The 18,493-nt window shown below is 53.6% G+C and overlaps 2 protein-coding genes and 1 long non-coding RNA gene across 6 annotated transcripts in view; 1 reads left to right on the top strand and 2 right to left on the bottom strand.

Moving 5' to 3' along the window:
• The first annotated feature begins 1,350 nt into the window (after window positions 1-1,350).
• On the top strand, window positions 1,351-6,561 carry LOC104859736. The gene is made up of 3 exons (XR_779474.1): window positions 1,351-1,470; window positions 5,338-5,412; window positions 6,394-6,561. It is a non-coding gene; the product is annotated as an uncharacterized LOC104859736 (long non-coding RNA).
• Window positions 6,562-8,657: 2,096 nt separating this feature from the next.
• Window positions 8,658-12,718, bottom strand: Msrb1 (methionine sulfoxide reductase B1). The gene is made up of 4 exons (XM_010620457.3): window positions 12,639-12,718; window positions 10,444-10,592; window positions 10,053-10,167; window positions 8,658-8,906 (listed from the first exon to the last, which is right to left on the bottom strand). Exons 1-4 carry the CDS (start codon window positions 12,691-12,693, stop codon window positions 8,875-8,877), a joined length of 351 nt encoding a protein of 116 aa, XP_010618759.2. The 5' UTR covers window positions 12,694-12,718; the 3' UTR covers window positions 8,658-8,874.
• Window positions 12,719-13,199: 481 nt separating this feature from the next.
• Rpl3l (ribosomal protein L3 like) overlaps window positions 13,200-18,493 on the bottom strand; it is a 10,614-nt gene continuing 5,320 nt past the window's right edge. For 3 of the 4 annotated variants that reach the window (XM_010620458.3, XM_010620459.3, XM_019206989.2), the window contains 8 exons: window positions 17,889-18,057; window positions 16,621-16,756; window positions 15,132-15,318; window positions 14,882-15,042; window positions 14,626-14,727; window positions 13,826-13,921; window positions 13,491-13,610; window positions 13,200-13,287 (listed from right to left, as the gene is read on the bottom strand). In XM_010620458.3, coding sequence (XP_010618760.1) covers window positions 13,231-13,287; window positions 13,491-13,610; window positions 13,826-13,921; window positions 14,626-14,727; window positions 14,882-15,042; window positions 15,132-15,318; window positions 16,621-16,756; window positions 17,889-18,057 — 1,028 coding nt within the window. In that variant the 3' untranslated portion in view covers window positions 13,200-13,230. Of the gene's footprint in view, window positions 13,288-13,490; window positions 13,611-13,825; window positions 13,922-14,625; window positions 14,728-14,881; window positions 15,043-15,131; window positions 15,319-16,620; window positions 16,757-16,986; window positions 17,157-17,888; window positions 18,058-18,493 lie in introns of those variants that run through there. The other variant, XM_010620462.3, reaches the window with a different exon arrangement.

Raw genomic sequence — 18,493 nt, 5'->3', positions numbered from 1 at the left:
GCTGCGAGACCCTGGGCTGCGCGTCTCCACTGCCGCACCGGGGACGCGAGGCGGTGAGAGGGCTGCGCCCCTACACACGACTTCCCCGTAGAAGGCTCACCCCCCACACATGCCTTCTGGACGGACGCCTGCTTGGGAGCCTCGGCGCTGAGCCGGGTGGGCCAGAAAAGCTAGCAGAGCCAGCAGTCTGAGGCCTGGCCGGCAGCCTCGTTTGCAGAGTGCTCCCTAACGGTCGGGGGTCTGCGATAGGCGCCTTGGACTCCCGACCGAAAGTCAGCCTATTCCTGCCTCCTCCGTGAGAGCTACTGACATCTGGTTGGCGTTGTAGAGTTCAGCAGACCTGCTGGGAGAGGCGCCCTCCCCAGCGCCCAGGGAGCAAATTCAGGTTCATCTCCTGACGCTCTCCACACCACACCTGCCCAGCCTAGGTTACCTGGTCCCTTGGGATTCAGTACGCTCTGTGGGAGGATGAGAAAGAGGCTCCACCTGGAGTTGTTAAGGATTCAGAGAGACCTGTGCCCAGGTCCTGTCAGGGCAGAGACTGAGGAGGCCTCTCAGAGCCATGGCATCCACTGGGCACCTGTCACAACGGGGGCTTCCCACCCCCAGATTTGACACCCCTTCCCCACCCCGCATAGCCAGCAAAGAAAGCAGGGGAGAGGAGCGAGGCTCAGAGAGGGTGAGCAGCTTGTCCATCCCTGGGAAAAGGTGGGTTTGTTCTTAAAACCTCTCTCTGCCTCTGCCTCAACTTTCCTGGCAACAGGCGTGGTGCCAGCCCCACACGCACACCTACAGATGCCCAGCCTTTTTATGCCCTGGGTTCTGCTCATTCATGAGCCATTCCTGGGACTAATGGCCTCTGGATAAGTCCCAGAGACCCCAGTGCCCACGAGGAACATAGAGCCTTCATGGCCCAGACATTTCCAGGGCTCCCACTAGGGGCATCTCTGGCCAGAGGGCCCCACACAGGGCCAATGAAGTGAAGACCACTGACGGGGCTCCAGGTGCGAGACACCGCAGCTGCACCTGCTTGCCATGGCAGGCCTAGGCCAGCACCCATGTGGGTGGGTTGTTGGCACAGCACCATCTGGTGAGCATGCTGGCACATGCAAGGTCCCAGGAAGTTCTTCAGGTCTAGCTTAAAATGGGACTCGTCTCAGATGGGCTAGTTCTCTCAAAGCCTCCTGGGGAAGGCCTACCCCACGCAGCCTAAGCAGTCATGGCTCAGGACTCCAAATTCCTGCACGCAGTCCCTGGTGACACCCCCCCCCCGAGCCAGCTAGTCTTTCCACCACTTAGTCTTGGTTCTGCCCTTTGCCCTGATGTATTCCTTTTTCTCAGCCCCTTCGCTGCTGAGGACCGAAGACTTCCCAGAGGCATTGACCAGAAGGATGGAGGTAGAGATGGGAGTCGGCCTGGAAGGTTAGGAAGTTGATCTCCCTGCACCCTCTCTTTGGCTCTCTGGTAAAGGTGAGTGCAAATCTGGGAATGCCTGGGATGGCAACTTGAGGGCTCTTTCACTAAAGTATCCCCAGCACCTAGCCCAGAGCCTGGCATCCAGCAGACCGTCAAGAAATGCAGGTCAGAGGAAGCATATGAGAGGGAGAGGTCAGTGGAGGTTTTCTGGAGGTGCTTGCCAGGTGAGGAGGAGAAGAGCACTGCAGGCAGAGGAAGGTCAGGGTAAAATCTGTGCTGCAGGAGAGGGTCACCTCAAGCTCATCCCTAGGAGGATGCGGGGGTTAGAGTCCAGCCTGAGGCTGGCCGCAGCCCATCTTTCTCTAGCTAGGTAGCCTCAGGCTCTGGCCAACTCTGAGTCCAGTTCTTTCTTTCTAGAGGGAGCTTTCAGTCCTGATGGAAGAGCCTCTTTGATAACAACTTTATTGAAGTACAATCCATATTCCATACAATTTAGAACTCGGGTTCCTGATATATTCGCAATGTTGTGTAATAATGGCTACAGCCTCTTTTAGGACATTTTCATCACCCCAAAACAAACTAGGACCCCTATGAGCAGTCACTCCCTATTCTCCCCCTCCCTGTCAAAGGCCCTGGCAATTATCAACATACTTTCTGCCCTACAGACTTGCTTGTTCTGGACATTTCACAGAAACGGAGTCATACAGTAGCTGTCCTTCTGGAATTGGCTTCTGTCACCAAGCATAGTGTTCTCCAGGGTCATCTGAGTTGTAGCGGGTGTCACGGCTTCGCTCCTCATTGTGGCTCAGTGCTGTTCCTTGGTGTGATGGGCCACACTTCCTTTAGCCTTTTATCCACCAAAGACCATTTGAGTTAGTCCTATTTTTCAGTTTTAATGAGCAATACTGCTGTGAATGTTCACATACAATGTTTTTTGGTTGGAGGAGGTTGGCCTTTTGTTTGATTTTTTTTTTTTTTTTTTTTTTTTTTTTTTGAGGCAGGGTCTTGCTAGGTAGTTCTCTGGCCAGCATTTAACTTGCAAAGTTTCCCAGGCTGAACTCAAAAACTTCCATTTATTCCATGTTCCTCACTTGCACGGGTGCTTTCCTCCTTCCACCCCAGGACATCTGAGTAGCTCCTCCACTCCACTCGTGCCCTGCTTTGCTGTCAGGGCCAGCCTCTGCAACTGAGGGTCAGTGGACTCCCCTCTCTGAGGCACACAGCCCTGGGCGGCTCACTTGCCTCTGCTCTTTGGTTGTACCTCTGCTGCCCGGAAATGGACATCAACAAGTTCCTTCTGCCCAGAGATCTCCTTTAAATAGCCTTAAAGACACAAGGCCCCACAGGGAGCTCATCTAGGCGCCCTGTTGGAGCAAGACTGCCAGGCAGAGGGTGGATCTGTCCATCTTCCTTGGCCTGGGCCTCCGTCACCAAGATAGCAGCATTAGGGGGGTTGGGTAGGGAGAAGGGCAGACTTGGGAGAGGAGGGGGCTGAGCTGCTCAGTCTGCCAGGCCAGATGGAGGGATAGGGAAAGTTTGGGGAGGGAGTTCTGGGGAGCAAGGTCACGGTAAGAGGAAGGACCAGGCTGGCCTCACGGATTTCCACTCTGCCCCCTTCACAACTGTGATCATTTTTTTGTAGGTGATTCTTTTTTCTTCTTTTGGTACTGACTTTTGCGCTGAGCTACATCCCCATCCCTTTTTTCCTTTTCTATTTTTGAGACAGGGTTTTGCTAAATTGCACAGGCTGGACTAGAACTTCTTTTCCTCTGCCTCAGCTTCCCAGAGTGCTGGAATTATAGGCATATGCCACCATGCCCAGTTTGAGGGTGATTTGTTTTTTGTTTTTGTTTTTGTTTTTTTGAGACAGAGTCTCACTACATAGTTGAGACTGACCTGGAACTCACTATGTAGCCCAGGCTGGTCTCAAACTCACAGCGATCCTCCTGCCTCAGCCTCCCGAGTGCTGGGATTACAGGAATGTGCCACCACACCCAGCTTGAGGGTGATTTTGATTCCTATCAGTCTCCACATCTCCATGCAGCTGGGCAAGAATAGGAATGAGTTTAGTCTCAACCCCTACAATGGCTTCACACCCAACCCCAGTGAGCATTCAATGCTGAGTGGTGTGTATGTCTCTCTGAGTCTGGGTGTGCCCCTCTCTGCCTCTTTCCCAATCTGTCCCCACCCCAGGGTGGGCCTCCAGCCAGGGCCCCCTCAGCAGTGCCCCATGCTGGAAAGTGATTACCAATACTGTGGAGATCTTTCCTCTGTGGGGAACAGTGGTGGGTGTGGAAATCACACGCTCAGGAGTTCCAGGAACTCCCTGCCTCAGAACCACACCCTTCTTTACCCCCCAGACCCACTGCTGCTTGTTTGCAGAATCAGAGGGGTGGGGGCTGTGACTGGAGGGCTGACCCAGCTGTCCTTGATTTCTGTGGGGTTTTTCCACTTTGGATGCCAGATTTGCCCAAGCACATAGAGGATGTGGCTCCCTACTGGGGAGGGACCCCTAAGAGAGGCCTACATCCCAATCACTCTCAGAGCCTACTGCCCTCAGTTAACCCTAGAGAGGAATGAAAAGGGACAGGAGCTATCATCAGGGAGAGGACAATGCAGACAGCTAGGACTCTAGAGGGGCATCTCTGCCCTCTCCTGCTAAGTGACCTTAGCAGGGATCCAACATTCTGGTCCTCCCTCTCCCGCTTTATTAAACAAAGGTAGTACCAGCCCCTACCTCCCTGAGTACCTGGCTACTAGGAACAAGGAGGCAGTGGACATGTGACAGTGAAAATGGCACAAGAACATATGCCTTAGAGCTGCGCTCACCTTGGGGACAAGGGTAGAGGGGAAAGGCTTCCCCAGCCTCTCTTCCTCCTAGTGACTCGGAGACACTGGCAGAGTAAAGAAGGGCCTTGAGGCTCGCCAGAGTTTGCCAGGGCAGACAAGAATCCCTCTGTCAGAGGGAGACAGGAAACAGTTCTCATGCGCGGGAGTAGAGAGGAGTGAGATCTTCCTCTTCTCAGCAGCCGTGCCGCACTCACAGACCCACAAGGATCCTGTCTGCAGCTGCAGGGATACCAGAAGGAGCTAGACCCCCTCTGCAGAGGCGTGGCCCCACCTGCTTCTTGCAGGGATACCAGAAGGAGCTAGACCCCCTCTGCAGAGGCGTGGCCCCCCCTGCTTCTGTCTCCCAACACACACACACACACACACACACACACACACACACACACACACACCCTGCTTTCCGATGGTCTCCCAGAGGAATCAGCACAGACTATGAGACCAGGCATGTGCCTGTGTATAGGAGGCCCACTAGCACTAGTTCCCCTCCTGTGGAGAGGAGGGAGCCATGGGGCAGCTCCACTGGGAGGATTCTGACACACGGGGAGGAGAGAGGAAGAAAGAACAGCAGACTCAAGGACCAAGAGCAACATGAGTCTAGAATGGTGTCTGGGGTTCCCAGACAGGGAGTGTGGATACTAAAAACATCGTTATAGCTGGGCATGGTGATGCTTGCTTGTAAACTCAGCACTCTGGGAGGCTGAGGCAAGAGGATCCCGAGTTCAGTCCCAGCCTGGGCAATTTAGAGGCTTAGAAAAACCTGCTCACTAAAATTGGGGGTGGGAGTTGCTGGAGTGTAAAGACCTTGATTAGAGATGCTCTGATTATTGTTCACAAAGAAGGGGATGGATAGCCAGCTAAGTGTCCTCTGGGTTATGAGCGGTGGGCAGAGGAAAGAGGCCTTCGGGGGCAGGCCAGGTGGCAGTGGAAAGGCTGCAGGCTGGTAGTGGGGGAGGGCATGGGCGCATGGAGTCCCACCCAGTAGGCTGGCCAGGGGCTGGGGCATCCTACATGCACTCCATGCCCACGCACCTCGCCAGCTGTTCTTACTGCTTTTCTCTCCCCCACCCTCAGATCTACCCGGCTTGAAGGGGCACCTGGGGCCTTGACTGCTCACCTTTGTAAAAGTCACTTCATGAAGCCTAGCAGGTTGGTCTCCGCCCCCACCCACCCAGCAGGCCCGCACCCACTGACCACAGCAGGCAAGGCCTAGGCCAGCGTCCTGGGCACTGACATTTCTGCAGATGCAGCAGAGGAAGGGACTTGCTCTGACACCCAGAGCTGGGCGCAGCGACCTGCCTTGTCGTCAAAACTGTAGCCACATTGCCCCTGGAGGTGTCTGTGGAACTGCAGTCTTTCTGGCTGCCATGTCACACGGAGCTACTGCGCCCCCTGGTGGGCTTCTTACATATGGGGGTAGAGAAGGGACGTGGTGGCGCACGCCTGTAATCCCAGCACTCGGCAAACTGAGGCAAGAGGATCGCTGTGAGTACAAGGACGGCCCTGGCTACATAGTGAGTTTGAGGCCAACCTGAACTACATAGCAAGACTCTGTCTCAAAACGAAAAAAACATATAGGGGTGGATGGAGAACAAGACGGCCCCATCTAGTTTGGCAATGATCTTCACCAACCCTTCCAGATGCCCCCTCCCACCTGTTCTCCCTGGGTCCTGAGCCCCCTGCCACATCCCACCAAGGTCAGGGCTCTTTCCCACTTGTCACCCAGGGAAAGGAAAATTGGAAAGGACTGAAAGTCCAAACCAATGTCAGCTCACTCATTCAGCAAGTGTTTGCTGATACCCCTCAGAGCTGGCTCAGCCCCTGCTGGAGTTTCCCTGTTCTTTCCCAGATCCAAGCCATCCACCCCAGCTGGCCCAGCCCTGCCAGTGGCTGAGGTGGCTGGCAGAACACCCAGTCCTGGTCTCCAAGGATGTGCCCGGGGGCTCTACCTGGCAAATAGGGTACAAGTAAGGAAGAGGAGCAGTGTGCTGTCAAAGGGCCTTTCGTTTCCCCAGGAGGAACTGGCTCCAGGCTGGGCTGAAAGTTATGGTACAACACAGCAGGAGGAGTGTGGGGAAATTTTGATTCCATTCAGACATTAAGCTGGAGATGCCATCTCCCCTCTTCCAGCTGCCTGGCAGATGGACCCTATCCACAGCCGTCTGCTTCCTGGCTCCTCATGTGAGAGGCCCTGGGCCTCATCCTGTCTCCCATGCCCTCTGAGGACATCGCTGGCCAGCCCCCATTGGACCTCTCCATCTAAATGTCCTCACATCCCTGATGTTAATAAAGGCAGCAGGCCGGGTCTGGGGGTGTAGCTCATTGGTAGAGTGCTTTCCTGGCTTGTGCAATGCCTGGGTTCAGCCTGAGCACTCCCACGGCCTCCCTGTCTCCTTAACGTGGGTGTGCAAATGAGTGTGGGGTACAGGCAACTGCCCTCATCAGGCTCACACCCAGATTCCAGTGACTTGTACTGCATTTAGCTCTTAATCCAATGGCCGTGGCTCCCACTAAAGTAGAGCAACCATGGAGCTCTTCAAGGATGCCGGGGATCCCCTCACAAACATTTCTCCCGTGGCTCAAGGTGTGTTTTGAGGTGTGTCTTCAGGGCCTTCCTGGGCATGTTTTGGTTTTTTGTTTTTGAGACAGGGTTTCATTAAGTTGCTAAACTGCCCAGGCTGGGCTCAAATTTTGAAACATCCTGCTTCTGTATCCCAGAGTGCTAGGGTTACAGGCATGTACCACCAGGTCTGGCTACCAATCTACACTAACTTTGCATTCTCCATAGACCCCCAACTCCCATTCTACACTAAACCAAGGCAGATCTGGTATTTCAGCTGCATTTTGTGCAGCCCATGTTTTAGCCCACCAATGAACTGAACTGTTATAGAGCCATTTCTAACCCTGGAGCTGCAGCACTGAATCCACCTCTGCTTAGCGGCCATGTACCAATAAAGCTAGCCTGAGCAAACTTTATGTTGCTACCCCCCACCATTTCACACCAATATCCATTTCTACTCATACCCCCGCCTTCTTTCCATATAAATCGGAAAAATCATGTAGTTCTTATAGATTATAGCACAGATCCTCATGGGTCACTTTGTATCTCTCTCTTCAGGGCCTGAAGCAGGGTTTGCTGCGGTCTCAGGGGCTTTGCATACCATCTCCACTGCATGGAAAGCTCCTCGAAATTTTCTCACCTGTCACTAAGCTCAAATGACCCCTCCCTCTTCCCTTCCACCCTGACTACTGCAGGCCACCAATAGCCCCCTAGTTGCCCTCTACACGTTCTAGCACCAGTACTCTGCTACTTGCTCACTGCCCTTAACATCATCTTATATTAATTTAGTATGTCTACATCCCCTCACTGTGAGACCTTGAAGGGTTGACAACTAACTGTATCCTCAGCACCAAGCCCAGAACTGGGCAGCAAATATTTGCAAAGCAAATTTAAAAACTGTGTAAAGGCCTGACATTTACATCCTCACATCCCTGATGTTAATAAAGGCAGCAGGCCGGGTCTGGGGGTGTAGCTCATTGGTAGAGTGCTTTCCTGGATTGTGCAATGCCTGGGTTCAACCTCAGCACGGAAGGAGGAAAGAAAAGCGTAGCAAGCCCAGGTTTTGTCTGTTTATTGATTTCCACCTGATTATTCCAGAAAGTACTCAAGATGGGGGAGGGAAGGGCAGGCTGCAGCACCACCCACCCTCCTGGATGACAAGAGCTTCTGGACACTGACACGGTAAGGCACAGTGGCCAAATCTTGGGAAGTGTGAACTGGAGGGAGTGATCCTGTAGCCCCCGCTGAGCTCATGAGACAATGGTGCAACAGCTTCCCCAGCCTGAGTGAAGCAAGCTGCATCTGCAGATTGTGAAACATCTTCGGGTTCTTCTGCTAAAGCACAACGCTCCACGGTGTGGCTTATTGGCCTGCTCCCCAGCAAGTCACAGATCATCACCACCCTGGCTGGCCAAGAAGGGGTTTATCCAGAGCAGATCATGCAGTGACCAGGGCTGAAGCAGTTGGCCAGGGCAGTCCCCTTTTAAGTTCTGTGTCATAGCACAGCCTTGGGAAGATGGACATAAGCTTTGGTGAGGACCAGAGCCCCACAGGGGGAGGTCCAGAAAGCCAAGGAAGGGCAAGAAACTGAAAAAAAAAGCAAAGGTAGAGGCACAACATCTTCAAAGGTGAGCTGAGCCCAGAGCTCACCTTCTGGAGACTATGAGACAGAGGCTAAGACAGCCAGCAGCATGTACCCTGCCCCAAAGCCTATCCTAGCAAAAGGCTATGGAGGCCGGGCGTGGTGGCGCCCTCCTGTAACCTCAGCACTCCGGAGGCTGAGGCAGGAGGATCGCTGTGAGTTCGAGACCAGCCTGGACTACATAGTGAGTTCCAGCTTAGTCTCAACTATGTAGTGAGACCTTGTCTCAAAACAACAACAACAACAACAACAAAAAGACTATGGAATATTGCAAACAAGTGCTTTGCCATGGAGACCCTGTTCAGAATGCTATCTAAGTGTCTAGAATTCCAATGTCAAGGTGTGATGGTGAGGGCGCAGTCACAGTGCAAATCTGTCTTGTCTGTCTTGGAGGGTGCGGGATGCCCGTCTAGTGCCCCTGGGAAGCTGAAGTTTCTTTGTCTGAAAGAAAGGAGGGAAAGGAGAGAAAGGAAGTCACCGTTAAATGATGTTTCAGACACCAGGCAAGTCAACAGGCCCAGAGGCTCAACTCCTGTGTGGCCTGTGTGTTCCCTGAGATTTACAGAAGACCTGAAGTTCTTTCTCTGCACGAAAAATGACAAAAGGACAAAAACATCATGGCAGACTAATCATGTAGCAGGCCCCTACAAACCACTCACTCAGTGACATATGCCACTGACAGCCCCATTTTATAGAGTGTGAAACTGAGACGGAAGGGACTGGCTACAGTCTGAACAGGGCCAGGAAGAGCTGGGATTCACACTACAAAGTGCGAAGGCGCAGGGGTGGCTGGGTCCATCCATGTCTGCAAGCAGACTGACAAGGCATGAGGCTCAGTGTGAGCAGGAGAGCAGGGGGCAAAGGAGGCTGAGGTAGAGTACACACAAACGACAAACAGTCCCCAACACCAACTGCTGCGAAGCCAAGCGTGGGGGCCCAAACCAATAATCCCAGCCCTCTGGGAAGCTGAAGCAGGAAGACTGCAAGTCTGAACCCAGCCTGGGCACCTCAGGGACTTAGCAAGACTACGTCTCAAAATTAAACATAACAAAAAGGGGTAGAGGTGTCGCTCAGAGCAAAGGCCCTGGATTCGATCCTCCAGGACTACAAAAGAAAAAAACTGCTAAGAATGTTGCCAGTAGCAGTGCAGGTTTAATGAGGTGTTACTATGTCCAGGGGCCCTGCAGTACACACAGCTGTCCTCAATGGCCATTGTGCAGATGAGGAAGCAGGCTCAGAGACTGAGAAGCAAACCCAAGGTTGCAGCCAGTGAGACATGGCTGCATGGTCCGGTTCTCAGCCTCTGCCTGTCCCTGTCATTAATTCTAGTTGCAGGGAAAGAGGAGACCATAAGAAAAACTTTTTGCCACACCCTCCCTCAGATGCCTCTTTGGGGCATACCTGGTCCACAGAAAAAAGCAGGACATTTGTCCCCTTCTCCTTGCCCACTGGGTGCCCACAGCAGCCACTGGTTGGGGTGACCCTGGCTGGGCAGGCCCGGGGCTGCATGATCTAGTGCCCCCATACCTTGCCATGATAAGGAGATGAGCACAACATACTCCTCCTACCCCAGACCAACAAACTCACCTTTAGGGATAAACTTCAACGAGCTGCTGAATATTCAGAATCGAGATTGTCCCTGCTTAGGGCCATCATTCAGGAATTCGTGGCCCAGCCCATGGCCACACCTGCCACAAGATACCTGGAAAGACCATGAGATAACCACGTGAGCTTCCGGCCCCACAAAACAGTCAGGGCACTGGCCTTCTGCTGTGAGAGGTTGGCTACAGCCTGTCAGGGATACTGCTGCCCTGCTGTCCATGTTCCATCAGGACACCAGGCTGTACCCAAGACTAGGGTGGCAACTCCTGAGGCTAAGGCCAGAAGTCTCGAAACTGACCACAGAGAGGGAACCAAGAAAGGAAAGGATGACACTGACACTCCCTGAGGAACGACAGCCCCAGCCGCTGTCACCTACCTTCAGGGCTCCAGGTCGGTTCCGCTCCTGACATTTGGCCACACTGTCAGCATGGATAGTATCTGTGAATGCTGGCCATGGAGACGAGTGTGCATACTTTGAGCGGCTAGAGAACAGCTCATAGCCACACTTGGCACACACATAGATACCTTGGGCAAAGGAAGGCAAAAGCAGAGATGTCAGCTCCATCTTGTCGGGTGAGCTCCCCAATCCCTGGACCTAGATGTGGCCAGTACTGCCCCCTTTCTAAGGTGGGATGCATATACTTCCCATGCACTTGCTGCTCACAGGCCACGGGTTGGTCCTGGAGAGACAGCACCAAGCTCATGCTCAGGGGATGTGCCAGGGACCAGGACTCACCCTTCACATACATCTCACTGACTCTTTCAATGGCCCTTTTTTGTTTTGGTTTGGTTTTTGGTTTTGGTACCTGGCATCGAATTCAGAACCTTGTACTTGCAAGGCAGGCAGCACCACTGAGCTAAATCCCCGGCCCTCAATGGGCTTTTGATATGGAATCATTAGCACATCCACCTTCCAGATGGGGAAGCTGAGGTTAGGTGTTGCAGGTACCAAGTAAAAAGTATGTGGCCAGGACAAAACAAACAAAAATTAAAGCCAAGCATACCTACAATCCCAGCACTTGGGAAGATCACCATGAGTTCAAGGCCAGCCTGAGCTACATGGTGAGACTGTCTCAAAAGAAAAAAAAAAACAAAACAGAGTGTGACCAGGGAAGAACCCAGCCAATCTGATGAAAGCACAGGACGCACTTGCTAACATAGCATAGCACCACACACAGTGAAGGCCTTGACATGGTCGATGTTAAACACTTGGTTCCCCTCCCTCTTCAAGTGGCCAACCCTGCTATCCAACAAAACCCTAATCTGAGCACTCCTTCCACTGGTCTTTTCTCTAGGCAGGAAAAGAATGGTCCCAGAGATCAAGCCTTTGAACTAGACAAGAAGCCCAGGGACACAAGGGCTGGGAAGACAGCTTCCAACATGTCCCCAAAAGATCACTCTTAAGTAGAAAGAAAGGGCTGGGAAGATTGCAAACCTGATTTACAGAACTATTTGAAGAACTAAAAACAGGAATTTCCAAAGGTACTGAGTCACCTCTCAACCCCCAACCAGAACAGTCTTCCAGGAGTGTGTGAACTGCTGCTCAGCCTTTACCAGGAACTCAAGAATGAAGCATAGGGCTGGGGATTTAGCTCAGTGCTCCTGGCACCTGCCTCACAAGCCCAAGGACTTGAGTTCTATCCCCAGTCCAAAAAAAAAAAAAAAAAAAAGAGTGAAGCATAAATTGGTGGTGCACATGCACTGAGGCAGGAGGATTGCTTGGAGTTCAAGGCCAGCCTGTACTACATAATGAGACCCTGTCTGAAAGAGAAAGAAAAAGACAAGACAGACACAGGGAGATGCCCCAGAAGTGGAGTTCCAGCTCATCAGGACAGCCTTAGGACAACTGGGATCCAGGGGAGGGCTTCTGCCTGGTGGTCCTGTGTCACAACTGGTCCCACAGATACATAGTTTCACAGCCTAGTGCCAACAGATCTTACCCCAGGGAAACCAATCCCCTATGGACCTGTTTTTATTAAATTAGTCCACTATCTGGAGAGTCCAGCTAGAACTTACCAAGGCCTCACACAGCCTGGGGTCAGGGCTGAGAGCTGGCCATGGTCCAAACTACCACACCTAGGCTATATAAACTTCACTAGACAGAAACTTAACTGCCAGGGGCCCAATGGCACTCTTGGTTACCCAACCAGAGGCCCTGGGCAGGTGGGGAGGCATCTGGGCTGGCACATTCTCATCTTAATAGGATATTCGGTGATTGCACACTTACCCGCGGATCCTAGAAAGCAAAACAACCGGGGTAACACCTCGCAATGCTCCGGGGCAAATGTTCTACTGTGCCCTTCCGAAGTCCCGAACCTGACTCGGTTACCCCAGGAATAGTCACGGTGAGGCTCGAAGCCTGTCTCCTCCGGGCGAGCAACTCCCCCCATACCCCTGTCCCCTAGAGTTTCCCTACTCCCGTGGCTCTCCAGACTACCACCTTCTCCGCGACCACCTTTCCCCAAGTTCGCTCCTTCGGATGGTCACACTCGTCCCATTCCAGGGCCCCGAGCTGCACCGACTCCGGAGGGCGGCGACATCCCCTTTAATACAAGAGGTCATAGGCCGGACCTGGTTCAAAGTGGTTCTGGAAAACCTCGCCCCCGAAGAAGCTGCAGAACGCCATGGCGCCGAAGAGACAGCCCCAAGGTCTCTAATTCCGAAGCCTGTACCCCAGCCAGCAGCCCCTTCCCAAGGACCAATCATTCACTCCATACGTCTGAGCTCCGCCCCTGAAGAGGACCAATCACACAGAGGCGCCAGGATTTTTCCCTCGCCCGCTTCCCAAAGGCCCCGCCCCCTCCCGAGAACCAATCTTGGGTCGCGGGTTCCGCTTCCGCCGAGGACCTGTAGAATCTCGTCTTCTCAGCAGGCCCCGCCCCTCGATGGCTCCGAATGGCCACTCCTGAGCTGCTTCCACGAAGCTCTGCCCCAGCCCTAAAGCCGGCGGGCCTTGTGAGGTGGGGCCGGTACGTGGAGTGACCATTGCCGGAGCCATTTTCCCTGGTCTTGTCTCTAGAACTAAACCTCAGGCGGCTGGCCGTCAACTGGCCTTTCTGCGACTCCGACTCTCTGAGACACCAAGTTGCCTCCAACATTTATTGAACCGGACGGGCCCGCAGTGAGCCGGGTGCACGCCTCAGGTCCTTCCATCCCGCACTGCCTACAAATCTCCTGAGGCCTCTGGCTTCTCCTTCCCGAGATGTTTCTTCTGGGGGCCCTGAAGAGGGCAAGAGAAGCGTTAATCACAAGTCTGTCCGGGGCCACCGCCCATGGCCAACGCCAGGCCACCCAGGCTGGACCCCTAAAAGCCCCTTCTGTGGGTGAGTGCGGGGCCCTGCCAGCTCTCTGCGTCCAACTTCCCTACTCTGGAGCAGGCAGGAGGTGGGGCTGGAGCCCCAGAGAAAGATGGGACTGGCTTACCATGAAGGCCCTTTTCTCTTGGGCTGTTTGGAAGCGGCCATGGCCAAACTTGGAGGTGGTGTCGATGAATTTGAGCTCAATGTTCTCCAGGGCTCGGCGGCTGTGGTGCACCAGGAGGGACTGGGGGTCCCAGGGACAAGTGTTGTTAAGGTGGGTGGGCCCTAGACCCTCCAGTCACCACCTCGGGTTCCGTTCCGACCAGGAAAGTCCCCTCACCCACCTCCTCGCCTTTTCGTTCCCACAGCCTAGTCCACCCCGGGCTGCAGGCTGCGGGATGACAGGCTGGCTGGGGCAGCCAGTAGGGGACCTGTCTCCCAACTGTGTGCTGCACTGACCTTCCTCAGCGTGATGATCCGCTTCTTGGTACCTGCGATGCAACCCTTCAGCATGATATAGTCGTTGTTGACTTCCCCGTAGTGGGGGAAGCCACCCTATGAGGGAGAAAAGCCAGAGGCCATGCCAGAAAGGGCAGCTGGGAGGGTGGGGCGGGGGAGGCGGTGGCTAGGAAAATTTTTCACATAGGGCAGTGTTTGCAAGGAGCCCTGTGCCCAGACTTCAGGAGAGAGATCACTTAATCAGGGCAGCATCTTAGCCACATGCTAAGTCCTTTTAGTCCATTATCTCACCCAATATCTGTTTTTGTTGGAGACAGAGTCTTACTATGTAGTTCAGGCTGATCTTGAACTCATTCTGTACCACAGGTTGGCCTCAAACTTGCTGTGATCCTCCTGCCTCATTCTCCTGAGTGCTGATTGATTATAGGTGTGTATCACCACACCTAGCAACAACTGTATTTTTATGGGGCCAAACTAAAGTTCAGAAGGTTGGCATCACATGCTGCAGGCTCCACTGGGCTGAGGTTTGGCTCCCAGACCATGGTAGGAGTTGCAGCATCCCGCATTCAGCTGGCGTGAGCTCCTCAGAGGAGGCAGGTGGCAGAGACTGAAGCACCAGCTGGCTGCTTGCTGCTGCATGAAGGCCCACAGCACTGCGCACCTAGTAGGGCCTTGTGCCCCAGTCTGCCTGTGAGGCACACATCTTGAGTTTTTGGAGCAGGACAGTACTCAGCTAGGGCTGGAGCCCGCCCCCTCATGCTTGCCAGGCCCCCTGAGCCAGCCTAGCCATTCACCCTCACCAGTGGTGTGATGGACTTGTCTGTCACATCATAGCTGGTGGATGCGTTGTTCTTGACCAATTTCCCATTCTCCTTGTGGAGCCCTCGGCCAATGCGGTAGATCTGCCAGGAGAAGAGGGCACACTAGGGGCCAGAGGTAGGCTCTGGGGCCAGGGGCGTGTCCCCACCCATCTGCATAGGCGCTCAGACCCAGGTGCCTGGGAAGCGTCTGGACCATGCACACCCACTGTGTTCCCTCCCAGGACCATGGACACACCTTCTTGTTGAGCTCAGTGCGGTGGTGGTAACCCTTCTGCCCAGCCCGGGCAATGGAGCAGCCCACACGAGCAGGGTGCCAGGCACCAATGCAGGCCACCTTGCGTAGCCCCTTGTGGGTCTTCCGTGGCAGCTTCTTCGTATGCCAGCGGCTGGTGACCCCTGCAGGTGGGATGGGCTGGTGTCTGGGCAGTCTGGCTCCCACTACCTTCAGCAGGCTTCCTAGAGCTGACATTCACGCCAGGCCTTACCTTTGACACCCCGGCCCTTGGTTACAGCGATGACATCAATGACCTCACTCTGGCTGAAAACACTATGTACCGGCACCTGCTTCTCCAGCCGGGTCTGAGCCCAGGCCACCTTCTCAGCCACCGTGCCACCATTTAATTGGATCTCCATAATGTGGGCCTTCTTCTGCCGGAAGGGCAGCAGCTTCATCTGCAGGACGTGGCACAATGGTCAGATCCAAGAAGGTCACATTCCCCTTACACCTGCAGACATGGCATTGCCACTTGGTGACCTGAAGTCTTTTACGCATTCATTCACAAATGTTCTTGTGCCCAGCTCTCCACTGTGCGCCATGCTAGGCACTGTGGTTATAGCGTGGAATGAGGCAGATACGGTCCTGTACCTCAGTCTAGGGGATGGACAGAAGCCAAGTAAACTCTTGGAGAGGGCTGAATACTCTGATAGACTATGGTGTGTTTGTGGAGGTACTTCAGAGAGTGGTCAGGGAGGGCCTCTCTGAGTAGGTGACACCAATAACAGAAAGGAGTCATGAGGTAAAGATCAGAGAAAATTTTGGGCAGAAGGAACAGCATGTACAAGGTCACTGTGGCTGGGAAGATCTTGAAGAGTTGGTGGGACAGAAAGACCAAGCTGGGGGTGGTGGCACATGCCTATAATGCTAGAACTTGAGAAGCTGAGGCAGGATTGAAAGTTCGAGCCCAATCTGGGCAACTCAGTGAGTCTGTCTCCAAAAGAAAAAGAAAAATGAAATCAGTGGGGCCAGATGGTGGTGAGCAAAGAGTAGCAGGGAGGTTGTGTAGGGAGGACCAGATGTGATGTGACTGGCCAGTAGGTCTCTGGCTGATTCTACATGAGGCATAGACTATGGGATGTACAGGTGGAAACAGGCCAGTTAGATCACAGCGTAGTATCCAGCAAATATTTACGAAGCACCTACTGCATACTAAGTTTTTGTTGGGCACTGGCCCCTGGAGCAAACTCAAGTCGGTGGAGGGAGATAGACATTAAGCATGACTCTACCCACGAACTGCAAGTGTATAACTGGCGGGAGGGGTATATTCAGGGGCTGACAGGCTCTAGAGAGGGGCAGAGGCAGCCTCCCCTGAAGACAACATGCCAAGGAGTGTACCTGAAGAAGCCAAAGGATATCGGTTACTTGTCCCCCACATGGAGCCAGACCCCAGGTAGTGAATCACACACACTCTCAGGCCAGGGAGGCAATGGCCCTGCACACTGGACTGGCAGGAGACCCAAGCCCTTCTGGCCATTTTAGGGTTTCAGGTGACTACAGGACATAGCCAATGTCCTGGACCCCCTTGGCAGGCACTGACAATATCCTGTCCCTGGGGCTGTGATGGCCAGCAAGGCATTGGGCCAGTCATTAGTCCTATGCCCAAGACTTGTGGTATTTTTAGGCTGACATTTGCCAGGGCTCCTGGAAGCTAGACGGGGAGGGAAACGGGTGGACAGACAGGTGGGGGCGGGGCTGACCTGTGTGTGGACAATGACCCGAATGACTTTGCAGTACTTCTTCATGGCAGCAAAGTCCTTCTGGAGCTGCTTCTTGCCATCAGCATCACGCCACCTCTTGCAGGCCTTGGTGAAAGCTTTCTTCTTGCTCTTGTGCCTGAGCCAACCACAGAAGGTACTCAGGGGCCCCAGTCAGGGAGCTCCCTGGGCCATCCTGCCCTGACCCTGCCTGCAGCTCACTAAGCAGGGCCCTGCCCTGAGGCCCCTGGGCTGGTTCCAATATCATCTTTCAACAGAGACTCCTTCTCTAGGCCACCATGTCTCCCCTCCCTGTAAAGTGGGCACCCTCCCTGCCTCCTCAGGGTCCACACCTGGAGGCCACCCTACCTGCCACATTGCTGTGCTGCTGGTCTTATTTCTGAAGCCTGCAGCAGGCACAATGAGCAGACACCATGCCTCAGGCTAGAGGGACAGCATTTATACCCTCATCAGAGCTATGGAAGGTGGAGATGACTCTGCATTCTAGATGAAGAAACTAAGGTTCTAAAACCCCCAGAGAGGGGCTAGGAATTTAGCCCAGTGGTTCTGCCGATTGCCTCACTAGCAAAAGGTCCCAAGTTCGACTACCTGGTACCAAAAACAAAACAAAACAAAACACCGAGATGAGGGGCAAATTGATGATAGAAAGAGGGAAAGCAGGACACATGGCACCTGCTGGTCACTTTCTCTAAGCTAAGCACTAGACACACTTCAGTCATCCAGTCCTCACAATATAGAGACCAGTCCTAGCCCCATTTTACAGCAGGAGGGCTTGGATATGAGCCAGCTTGCCTTGGTCACACAGCCTGCACTGACTCTGGATTGCCCATCATAGGGGATCAGGGCTGAGCTTTGCCTGTGTCCCCATAAGGTGTGTGGAGAAGTGTCTGTGAGGTTCCCCAGGCAGGTGGGCCTTCCTGATCAGAACTTAGTGCCAGAGATTTGAGACCTGAGAATACCTTTCTATATTCAAGAGCTTCTCAGTTGGCTGTTCCTCTTTTTGCCTTGGCCCACTAGGAAGCTCAACCTCCTCTGAAATTCCTTCAAATTAGTCCTGAGAATTAAAATATTTACTTTTTCTTTCCACCATCCTGATTTGCTCCTCAGCCCTTTAATACATATCGATCTCTTACTGAAGTGAAGGCACTCCTCACACACACACACTTTCTCACCTTCCACACAATATTGACCCCACTCCTACCCATCCACCCACCTCTGGTTCCAGCACACAACTAGGGCATGGCCCTCACCAGTCTTTGTAGAAGCGGCGGCGGCACTCATCACTAAGGTGCTCTGCAAAGATGGTCTTGAAACTCCTCAGGCCTCGAGGGGTGGCCACATAGCCTACCACGCCAACCACCACCAAGGGTGGTGTCTCCACAATCGTCACTGCTTCCACCTCTTCCCGCTTGGAAATTTCTAGAGGAGACCCAGGGTCAGGGATATAAAGGGGACCTCCTGAGGCCCATGGGAAAGAGCTGGCCACAGAAGGTGGGCCAGGAAGGTGTGAGGCCAGCAATCAGGGCAGCTGCTGTGCAAGATGGGATTGGATTGGGCACCTCCCCTTCCTCCCTTCCTTTCTCTCTATTTGTAGTGCTGGATTGAACCCAGGACCTTCACAATGAACTATATTCACAGCCTGATTTTTTATTTTGAGATAGGGATTCACTAAATTGCACAGGAAGGACTTGAAGTTGCAGTCCTCCTGCATCAGCCTGGGATTACAGATGTGTGCCAGCCACCACACCAGGCTGAGCCTCCTTTTAATAATTATAAATGAAGGGCTGGGGATTTAGCTCGGTGGTTCCACTGCCTGCCTCACAAGCACATGGTCCCAAGTTAGATGCCCAGTACC

The sequence above is a fragment of the Fukomys damarensis genome, unplaced genomic scaffold (genome assembly GCF_012274545.1).
Source record: "Fukomys damarensis isolate Sample0158 unplaced genomic scaffold, DMR_v1.0_HiC HiC_scaffold_34, whole genome shotgun sequence".
In the NCBI taxonomy this organism is placed as follows: Eukaryota; Metazoa; Chordata; class Mammalia; order Rodentia; family Bathyergidae; genus Fukomys; species Fukomys damarensis.
Note: the sequence above shows the minus strand (reverse complement) of the source record. Positions and strands in the feature narration are given on the sequence as shown.